Source organism: Hevea brasiliensis, chromosome 3 (assembly GCF_030052815.1).
Source record: "Hevea brasiliensis isolate MT/VB/25A 57/8 chromosome 3, ASM3005281v1, whole genome shotgun sequence".
NCBI lineage: Eukaryota > Viridiplantae > Streptophyta > Magnoliopsida > Malpighiales > Euphorbiaceae > Hevea > Hevea brasiliensis.
In genome coordinates this window covers 98,104,566-98,116,690 of record NC_079495.1, presented here as the reverse complement: position 1 = coordinate 98,116,690, position 12,125 = coordinate 98,104,566, and the positions used below count along the sequence as shown (strand labels likewise).

The 12,125-nt window shown below is 32.9% G+C and overlaps 1 protein-coding gene across 1 annotated transcript; it reads left to right on the top strand.

Moving 5' to 3' along the window:
- The first annotated feature begins 10,936 nt into the window (after positions 1 to 10,936).
- LOC110647021 (copper transporter 6) lies at positions 10,937 to 11,453 on the top strand. The gene has a single exon (XM_021800651.2). The coding sequence runs from the start codon at positions 10,970 to 10,972 to the stop codon at positions 11,435 to 11,437; it is 468 nt and encodes a 155-aa protein (XP_021656343.2). The 5' UTR covers positions 10,937 to 10,969; the 3' UTR covers positions 11,438 to 11,453.
- Positions 11,454 to 12,125: the final 672 nt, after the last annotated feature.

Sequence of the window (12,125 nt, the reverse complement as noted above, 5' to 3'; positions counted from 1 at the left end):
CCATGAGAGAAATTATCCTACACATGACTTGGATCTAGCAGCTATTGTATTTGCTTTGAAGATTTGGAGACATTATCTGTATGGGGAAAAGTATTACATCTACACAGATCACAAGAGCCTGAAGTATCTAGGTACCCAGAAGGAGTTGAATTTGAAGTAAAGGAGGTGGTTAGAACTGATTAAGGACTATGATTGTCTAATAGACTATCAGCCAAGGAAAGCTAATATGGTAGCTGATGCCTTAAGTCGCAAGATTATGGATAGTCTAAGAGTTTCTCCTTTGTCCATGGTGCATGAACTAAAAGCACTGCATGCTAGTCTGGAGGTTAATGATGAAGGACAGGTGGTAGCTACATGGCATGTGCAGCCAGTGTTGATTGATCAGATTAAAATGGCAGCCCAAAATGATGAAAAATATCAGAAATTGATGGATGAAGCTCGGGATGGCAAGAAACCTAAATTTTCTGTGAATGATGATGGCTTATTGCTATACCAGGGCAGAATGTGTGTTCCTAATGATGTAGAATTGCGACAACTCATTATAAAGGAAACACATGAGTCTCATTTTTCTATGCACCCTGGTGGGACTAAAATGTACAGAACAGTAAAGGAGCACTATTGGCGGAATGGGATGAAGAAAGATATAGCAGAGTTTGTATCTAAATCCCTAACTTATCAGTAAGTAAAGGCAGAACACCAAGTGCCAGCAGGGTTGCTACATCCACTTCTAGTACCTAAGTGGAAATGGAAAAGAATAACAATGGACTTTGTGATGGAACTTCCAAAAACACAGAAGAATCATGATGCAGTATGGGTCATTGTGGACAGATTAACTAAGTCTGCTCACTTTCTGCCAATGAGAATGGATTATAGCCTGGACAGATTGGCTAAACTGTACCTTAATGAGATAGTGAGGCTTCATGGAATGCCAGTATCGATTGTGCCAGATAGAGATCCAAGGTTCACTTCCAGATTTTAGGGTAGTTTGCAAAAAGCCCTAGGAACTAGATTGAACTTTAGTACTGCATTCCATCCACAGACAGATGGCCAATCTGAGAGGGTGATTCAGATATTGGAGGATATGCTACAAGCATGTGTGATCGAGTTTGAAGATAGTTGGGTTATACACTTGCCTCTGGATGAGTTTGCTTACAATAATAGCTACCAATCCAGCATAGGGATGCCTCCATATGAAGCCTTATATGGTTGGAAGTGCAGAACTCCTCTGTGTTGGGATGAAGTGGGTGAAAGGAAGTTGATTGACCCAGAGATTGTTCAGCAGACAGAAGAGAAGATTAAGCTCATCAGATATCGACTCAAGGCTACATCAGACCGGCAGAAATCCTACATTGATTTAAAAAGGTGAGACATTGTGTATGCAGTGGGTAATAAGGTATTCCTCAAAGTTTCCCCTTAGAAGAAAATCATGAGATTTAGCAGAAAGGGGAAACTGAGTCCTCGCTTTATTGCGCGTATGAGGTTCTGGAAAAAGTGGGTCTTTTAGCATATAGATTGGCACTGCCTCCAAAGCTAAAGAAGAGATTAAAGTAAATCCAGACCTCACATATGAGGAAGAACCCATAGAGATTCTGGCATATGAGGTGAAGCAGCCGAGGAATAAGCAGATACCGCTGGTTAAAGTGTTGTGGAACCATCATTCAGGGTAGGAAGCTACTTGAAAACGTGAGGAGGACATGAGGAGGCAGCACCCACAGCTATTCAGAGGTTAATCTCAGGTAAAAATTTTGAGACGGAATTTATTTTAAGGGAGGGAGAATTGTAACACCCCTATAAGCATAGTCCTGTACATTTTACTGTTTCGGTGACCGTTGTCAGTCTGGACAGTCAAGAGGATTAGGGCCATATTTAAGTTAACTAGAAATTCTAAAAACAAAAATTAATAGCAATTGCATGAAGGTAAAATAGAAAACAAGAAAACAACGCATAAAAGATTAAATGAGCCAAGGCCACAGCGATGGGTGACCGAAACGGAAAGTGACTACGAGGTCAGTCGCTGCCCTACTTTTGAGTGGGACATTATGACACCCTAGGCCTAAGAATTATTGCGAAGCTAAGGGAAATATGAAAACCACAGAAAAAAACCAAAAATCAATTCAAATAATTGAACCAGGGTTCCGGAAGTAATTAAATATTACTAAAGAAACGGATCATACCGGTAAGGGGCAATATAGTCAATTCACCCTTAGAGGTGACTTTTGACATAATTGTCCAACAATATATATGAAATTAAAATTATGAAAGATTAATTAGAAATGAAGAGGTTGGTGGAAGAAAGGAAAAATAAAAGAAAATTGAAATAAAAACTTTATGACATCACTCCTTATGCAAGCATGATCTAATAAATATTATAATTTTTAATGATGAAAAATTGTGGATAATTATAAATAAAAGAAATACAAATTAAAAAGGAAAAAGTTAGTCTTCTTCCAGCCCAAAAAGCTGTCCCTTTCTCTCTCTTAATTTCCTCTCAAAATTCCACTATTAAAGCTCATTTTAAGCTTGAATAACCACAAAATTTAAACATAAATTCCCTAGTTCCCCTAACTAAACCTTGCTTTTGAGTATTGAAAAGAAGATTAGAGCAGGAAAGAAAGGGAAAAATTGAAGAGTTTAAGAAGAGGAAAAGAGCTTGAAAGAGGTAAGTAAATCCTAGCTTATCTTTTTGAATAATTGAGTGAATTAAGTGTGGAATTGATGAAATTAATGAAGAAATAAAGGAAATTGTGCATGAACCCTAAACCCAATTTCAGCCAGCCATGGAGGTTTATGAAATTGATGTGTTTTGGCTTAATTGAAATGTGAAATCTAGTGTGGGTGAAGTGATATGCATGTTTAATGTGTGGAGCTTGTATGAATTAAGGCAATTAGGAAACTAGGGTTATGGCCATTAGGGTTTTGGGGGAAAATTTTGAGGAATTGGTGAATTGATATCAATTGACCAAATTGATGTTTAAAGTGGTCAATTGGTATGGTTATGAGTATGATTGAGTGATTGGAATGAATTGAAGTTGTGAAGGTGGTGCTGCCCCAATCTGGGCAGTTTGACCGTGGCCATAAATTGAATTCTGTTGCTCCAATTGGTATGAGCCAATTGGAAATGAAAATTAAGACCCAAAGCTACATTTTTTATGTAGAAATACAACCCCAAAACTGATCTTAATATGGTGAAAATTTCGGTTAAATCCGGATTAGGCACACTGCCACTGTAAAAAAATGACCATATGAATAATACTTAATCAAATGGTCATAACTTGGTGAAGGAAGGTCCAAATGACCTGAATTTTATACCAATGGAAAGCTTAGACATAGTACTACAACTTTTATGAGGAACACAATCCCAAATTCTGACCAGAACCAAGTCAGATTGTCAACCAAATTTGGTACCTCAAACCTGCTAGAACCAAATTTGTACCCAGAATTCTGGGTTTGGAACCAATCTAGCCAGCCACTTTAGAAATAGCATAACTTGAGCTAAGACATTAAGGAATAACTTTGATGAAGGAAAGTTGGCCAAATTCCCACTGTAAGAAGACCAATAGAACAGTACAAGCAAGTGACCCAAAACTGAATTTTTGAAGTTTCACTTAGGGAGATTAGAAATGCAATCAATGCCAACATAATTGTGACTCAAAATTTGGTTTGTGGGTTCAATTAGAATTAAAAAACCTATTTAGTGTGAAAAAAGTCAATATTTTAACCAATTGGTCTAATGAATAGTAGCCATAAACATACCACATATAAAGAATTCAACTTTTAAGGGAAATTGTGAGAGGAATTTAGTATGCATGCAATTAAGTGTTGAATTAATTGTGGGAAATGATTTAGATGAGTATTGAGACGTTTTCAATTTTGTGTTTCAGTAGAAAAAGAGACCAGAAAGGATAAGGAAAAAGTGAGTCAAGGCCTAGAGGTGACTCATACGAGGTTTATGCACAATAAATTCTGATTTATTATTTTCTACTTAAAACCTATTTAGTTGTGCAATGTGAATAATTCGTATTAATTATGGTTTTGAGAAATGCTGTGTTGCCCACTTGCAAATTGGAATTCAAAATGAAAATTTGCTTAGTGTTTGTATAAAATGATTGAATAATTTGATTTTTGAATTTGGTTTTGGATTCACACTTAGCATGACAGTGTTACTGTATTCCTCTTCCATTTATAGAGTTGAGATAGATTATATCCCTTCATCTCTAACTTGCCAGTTGAGGTTGAGATCGGATGAGTACTCATATAGCTAGCTAGCCACCTCCCTCATTGATTTCAATTAGTGGGGTTGAGATTACTTTGTCATGGTGTACAACATGGCATTGAAATAAAATTTTGTGTCATTACCTAAGTTGTGTATGTGATTGGCAACACTGTGATTTATAAATTATTTTGATAAAATGACATTACAAAAGTTGATACCAATTTCATGAAATATGATTGTGAAAGTGATTTAAAAATGTGTTATCGATGCATGCTTTATTTTCAGTAACTTTAAATTTTATTGTGCACCACTGAGTAAAAGTTACTCAGCGATAGCTTTGTTTACTGTCACAGATAGAGGAAAGGACAAAGCAGCAGAGTGAGCTGCTCTATTGACAGGAGATCACCCTTTTGAGGATTTTTGTACGGGTATATTAATTATACCCCTTATCATTTAGTTTAATGTAAATATTTTTATTCACGTGTATCTTTTGTATTAGTTGAGCAGTTGTATAGTAAAATTTGTAATGATATTATTTTTGTTCTTTTTTCTGTAAAATTAAGACTTTTGTGTTTATATTGAATATATTAAATAAAACTGATGTTTATTTTAAATTGTGTTGAATTGAGGATTTTTGGAGTTGGGTTTGTGAAATGAATATTAGAAGTGCTTTCTTTTTAGGTTTTGAAGAACTGTTTTCTCAAATTACAGCCGGTACTCTGGCGAAATTTTTATAAAAATTGCAGAAAGTTGAATTGACCAAAATTCTCACTTATAATTTAAACTCCAACTAAAGGCTTTTAATTAATGCTCTAACATTACTTGTCACTTTAAAATAAATTGAATTTATTTAAAATCTCTTATAGTATATTTAATAGGTTATTGATAGGCAAAGTTCAGTAATTCATTAGTTATATTACGGGATCATGTTATGCCTTACGGAGGGGTAAGGTGTGACAAGCACAGCCTTATAAGGCCTAAACAATTCATAATGCTTTTAAAGGGACCATCTCAGAATATTCAAAGCCTTCCACTTCCCTCTGTAGCATTGACTCATGCTAACTGTCAGAATATACTTGTCCTTCAACATAGACAACATGTCTTTCACCTCCATAGCAGGCTTTACTCTAATTTTTTCAAGAAACTCATTTGCAATCCACTCAGTTGTTGCTTGTTTATTTGTAAGGGATCTAAAACACTTATGCTTCTTTGTATAAGTCTTTATCACAAAAGCATTCTCATTCTATATTACACCACCATAAGATCTCCAAGTACACCCATCTTCACATGCTGCACTCAGCTTCTTTCTTTCACTCTTCACAAATCTCAAATTATATCCATTACAGTGGCATATTTTCGCATTACATCCTTACACTGCTTACTGTCCACAAAACTCATACCAACTCTAAATTCAGTTTTTGTATGATCATATTCTGGGTCATATAGAATTTCCTTTCTCTTCTAGCTAATATGTTCTTCAAATTCAAATTCATCACTAGGAGCTGGAGTGTTTGACATCTCATCTGAAGATATTTCATAAGGCAAGTTAATATTGCTTACTGACATATCACCAAGAGATTCATTGTCTGTTTCCATGTCATTGATATTCATCAATGGTGCATCATTTACTTCCTCTACACAAACTATATCTTTCTTTTTCTTCTTCCTTAGAGTAGTATGTACATATTCCCAAGACATACCCAAGAGTATATCTCCAGGATTAGCACTCTCCCTAATAACTCCAGATCTAATTAGTTCTAATTATGTATCAATTTGGTGAAAATCAGTAGAAATTTAAATTTGAGGTTTTTTCCTTCTAATTAGTAATTCTCAAATAGTGAAATCAGATTTCAAATTTCAAGATGAAATTTTGACGGAGTTTCCTTTACAATTTGAGTAATGAAAACTGACCTGTTAAATACCTGTCAACAATTAATATATTATTCTAGTACACATATGAAACCTATGTGGTTTTATTCACATCCCATTTCACAACAAGCATAAGTCTTACAAACATCCCGCAATTTAATATACATTATATGCTTGAAACTTTCTAATGTTTACTTATAAAAACTTTGATAAGATACAAAACTTGTTTTGTAGCATCCATGTGCTTTACAACATCAAAATTTACACATTTAAAGGATTACATTACAACGCAAAATAACCTAGTACAATATAATCATCTAAATGTGTATAAAAGAATCTGTCTCAAACATGAACAAAAGTCTTCATTTGCCTCTACTCCCAAATTGAACCTTTATCCTTGCTTGTGTTACCTACGAAAAATCCAAATAACTCTTCGCTAAGCAAACTTGCTTAGTGGTGCTATAACCTAAAGATAACACATTATGCCATATGTGTGCAAGCTAAACATACATAGTTTCATGAAAAATATTTTTACTAGTTTTAGTTCAATGGTACTAAATGCACTTCCACACAAATAATGGAATATGACACAGCAATTAATCACACAAAATATTTATAATTATAATCCATAGTGTGTCATGAACAATTCCTTTTACATGCCTCTTTTCATTTATTTCATTAGCCCAATTACAATGCCTAGACGACTCAAGTGACAAGTAATCATATCATGGCATAAAGCCAAGTAACCATATTATGGAATGAAGCCAAGTAATCATATAATGGCATGGAGCCAAGTAATTGTGCATAATTTCAAGCATTGACTAGTCAATTTCCTCATCATGCCACCTAGCTCTAGGCTTGTAATGGGCATACATATTATAAACATTACATGAAATTTATTCAATTAATCATGCTCACCAATTCCCTTTTTCATTCACAACTCATATAGAATAATCACCATGAAAATCACAAATTTCCCAACTCCAGTCAAATTGGACAGCAGGAGCAGTCACTTTGAAATTTCACTAAAAATCATAGAAAAAGGGTATCATCATCATATTCTCCAGAATTCAACTTTCACATGTCCAATTCAATTTCCAATTTGAATCATCTTAAAATCAGGGCTACCACTCAAGTTATGAATGAAAATGTATAAACAGTTTTGGACTCTAGTCACAGTCAGAATAGTAATAGGAAATGTAAGAATATCATCATGCAACCAACAAAATCAATTTTTTATCATAACTACAAAGTTTTAGATCATTCAATAAGCTTTCCAATGGTTCAATATTCACCCTATTTTAAGTTCTGTAGTTCAAGTTATAAATTTTTAAAATCAAGTATCCTATTCTGGAAAATTTCCAGGGCAGTTTTCTAGTTTTAAACACCAAAAAGTTTTGCCCTAAACCTCATCTTAACAGAGGAATTAGGGTTGGCATGAAACTATAAAGTTTTAGGGCACTCTCTAAAGTTTCCATGGACATAAAGATCACCAAAATCTAATATTTCTAGCTCAAGTTATGAATTTCTAAGTAATTTGATTCTGTATTCTCCTACTGGCAGAATAGGGTTTTCAGCACTCCTTTAAGTCCCAAATCACTTCTACCCTAGTATATCCAAGAAACCCCTACCAAAACTTGATAAAAGAAGAAAGTTATAGCACTAACCTTAATGAAAACCAGCTGCTACCCTTTCCTTCCTTCAACTCTCCCTTAGTTCCTCAAGAAATCAGCCTACTCAAGCTTGAATCTTCAACTTTTCCTTACTTCCTTCACTTGGGCCTTCAAAATTTGTAGGATTCAGGGTCTTTGCTTGGGGGTTCTCTCTTCAAATTGAAGAGAATTGGCTGTTAAAGAAGTAAGAAAAGAAGGAAGGAAAATGAGGGAAAGTGGCCAGCCAAGGGAAGGGATAAAGATAATATATTTTTGTTTCTTTCTTTAAAAGCTTTGATGTGTTTTCAACCTTTTATTGGCTGCCCTCTTTTTTTTTTTTTGTTTTTTTTTTCATTTCCAATTTTTCCCTCAACTTATTAATTTATTCAAATCACTCCTTCCATCATTTACCTCAACTTATTAATTTATTTCAAGTCCCTTGTTCCATTCTTTCCTAATTTTCTCCTCATCTTTCTAAGTTATTCGGTTTAATCTCCATAATTAAGTTCTAAATTCCACATAATTAATTATGCCGTATTTTTATGGTTAGCCCTTTTAAGGTAGATTTGAGGATGTTACAAGTCAGGTAGTCATCAAAAGCTTCATTCTCTAATTCATCATTAACATTCTCTGCCTTATCCTTAACTGGATCATAATCCCCATCATGACTGTTCTCATCATCTCCCCTTACTTCAACACTCATTTAGAGTTCTTACACTATTTTCCTCATCATAACACATTATACTACCATCTTCATCAACCACTTCATAATTCTGACTAATTGCATCATTTTCATATAGCTTGGACTTTGGTGTACCAAGCATTTAGCCACAATAAATCCTAGGTTGGTTTTCACCTTTAGAATCATTCCCTTAAACAGCTTCAACAAATAAGTGGATATCCCCATTCTCATCCCACTTCAGTATCTCTAACACATCTGTATCACTATATTCCCGAACATATCTAATACCTTTCTTCTTTGGCATAAACGGCATGAAATATGCCATATTAGTTATCTCCCCATATCCCAGTTTTTGCAACTCATCCTCTATATCTAGATAACTAATGCAATCAATGTCACGGTCTTTTCAGTAAAACACCTCACTACCCTTGTATTCAAAGCTACCATTCCCATCAACTAAAACCCCACCATGGTGAATAAATAATGAAACATGCACCATCCTCTATCGTGCACAAACAGAAAAAAAAAAAAAAAATTAGACTCACTACAGATACATGCATGCAAACATATTTTACACTTACAAAAAAAAGAAAAGAAAAATCATACCTCGACTAGCAAAAAACACAATTGACTGAAGGAGACACGCAGGGACCACTCACAGTGGTTAGCACCAAACGCTCCGTTGGTTGAGTGAATATCACATGAAAGGAAAGTAAGGGACCACACACTCGACCATGGAATCTCAATTGGCTTAATTAGGGATTTTAAAATCATAAGTCGATTGATATAAGGGTCATTTAGGGATAGGATTTGGGATTAGGGGTTGATGTGGCATTTAGTTTAGGGAGTGAGTTTAGCAGTTGAAGTTGCATGCCATGTGGGAGTTATGTTTGGGTGATGTGGCATTTCCGTTACTCATTTAACAGTATGAGTAACAGTATGGTAGAATTGGACAAATTTCCAAAGTTTAAGGTTTAATTATTAATTTTGAAAGTATAGGGTAGAATTGAAAAAATTTTGAAAGTACAGGATTTTTTTGGTCATTTCCCCTATTCAATATTGTTCACATTATAGGTTTATACATATATTTTCATAATTTTTAGATATATTATATATTTTTAATATATTTATTCATTATCATATCATTTCACATTATTTATAATTTAAAATTAATAAAAGTAAATCACATATTTATTCATTATTATATTGACACAAAAGAATTTTATAAGTTAGTTTATAAATAATTTGATAGACTTTATCTAAAAATTTCTGCGTTTTTAATTATTTTAGTTCCAACATGAATAGTCTATATCTGATTATACAAATGAGGTGAGTAAGAAATTTAGGTTTCATTTGTTTTATGAAAATTATTTTTTTGAAAAATATTTTTGATATTTTGTAGTGTTTAGAGCGCTTAGAAAACTTGGTCGGCGGTAAATATTTTTATAATCAAAACGAAAACTAAATATTTTTCGTTTTTCAAATTTTGATAAGTTTATTAAAATATGAAAACACTTAAACTCCATTTATTTTACAGAAAATAACTTGTATATAAAAAATATTTTTCATGAAAAATATTTTTTAAAAAAATATTTTTTGTAAAAATATTTTTCGTTATTTGATTATAATATGAAATTGATGGTATGTGTTTATTTCATGAATATATAAGTGTTTTCATATTTTAGTAAAATTATCAAAATCTAAAAAATAAAAAATGACTTGCTCTTTCAAAAATAGGAAGCTATTTTCTTTAAAAATAACTTAGTTTTCTTTTTTAACTAAAAAAATATTTTTTATTGACTAATTTTCTTGAGCACCCCAAACGTTAGAAAATACAGAAAATGTTTTTGAGGAAAATATTTTCTGTGAAACGAATGGAGTCTTATACACATATGAAATAAATAAATATCATTAATTTAACATTGTAACTAAATAATAGAAAATATTTTTCATATACAAGTTATTTTGTATGAACCAAACGAAGTTTTAATCCATAATATTATTTTACTAAGAAAAAATTGAATGATAAATATACTTGCCAGCCTAAACATATAATAGATTAATGGCTTAAAACTTAATTCCATTCCTATATTTATTGCAAAAGGGTAATTTAGTTTTTTTTTAATTTTTTCTATCTAATTTAATTCACAGATTTTAATTTAAACTCAATTTTATTTTGAATTAAAAAAATTAAATTTTTTAATTCTTAGTTTAAATCAAGAAATTAATAAATTTATCTCAAAAATTGAAAAATTAAACTTCTTGATTTTTTTATTTAAATTAAAAAGTAAAAAATTCGGAAAAAAAAATAAATTAAACTTCCTCAAATCAAGTTGGGACCTTTTGCATAGAACTCACTATGAGCAAAACAACAATGCGGTCAAGACAAATAAACAGCAAAAAAAAAGACGGATATACGTCGCACCCGAGTCACGCCTTTGTTTTCTCCTTGTGACCAACTCCATTTGTTTAAATTTGATACACCCAATAACAACATTTCTCTTCTATTTCCCACAACAATCTCGAATTCTCTCTTTCTGATCCTCGTTGAAAATGTCTAATGGTCATCAAGATCACGGTGACGCGCCGATGACCACAGGATCTATGTCAGATGGAAGCATGAACATGAGCTCAATGGACATGGTGATGCACATGAGTTTCTACTGGGGGAAAGATGCTATAATCTTATTCTCCGGATGGCCAAAGGACAGCCTTGGAATGTATATATTGGCTTTCTTGTTTGTGTTTGTGCTAGCTGTTGCTGTTGAGGTTTTGTCAGTCTCTCCAAAATTAAAACTGGGCTCCAATGCAATTGTGGGTGCCATTAGTGAAGCCAGTGTTTATGCCGTTCGCATGGGATTGGCTTACATGGTTATGCTCGCTGTCATGTCTTTCAATCTGGGAATCTTTATAGCAGCGGTGGCTGGCCATGCAATCGGCTTATTTTTCGTCAAGGCTCGGGCTCTTGCCAACAGTAACCGAAGGGATGTAAGCAGCGATGCTCCTTTTCCTAAAGTTTGATTTTTTTTTTTTTTTTTTTTTTTTTTTGGGTCCCGGCAGTTTATGTGTAATCATCAATTGCAGGTGCTGTGTTTTTTCTTGGTCTTTTGTGGTTGACGATACAATAAGAGCATGAATACGAATAATATATACCCATTACAATGGGATAATTGTGTGAATCTCAATGATAAAATGAAATTTTTTTAAAAATATATTTTTTTAATTTAACAAAAATTAAATTATTTCATTTTAAAATATCAAAATTAATTAAAAAATTTATTAAATTTAATATCAACGACAACATTAGCTAAGTCACATTGGAATTAGCTCCCTTGTCTATATATTTGACAAGAATATCCAAAAACACAATAAATCTTGTAACACTTCTAATTTTTAAATTAATTATTTTATGGATAAATATTATTATTTTATTTTATTTAAATTTTAGAAAATTATTTAAAAATTTTCAAATTTTAGAAATCGGGTTCGATTTTCAGAAATTGTGAAACTTAAATGATTTTAAAAATTAATTTAAAGACCATGTGGCAAAACTAAAAATATATTTAGAATTTTTGGGTCTCATTTTTTATTCCAAGGCAGAGCAAAAATTCGATTTCGGGTATTCTGAATCGAACTGGTCGAATCTGACCGAACCGATCGAATCAGACTTGCCCTCTTCCTTTTCTCCTCTTCTTCCCCGCGCATCCCG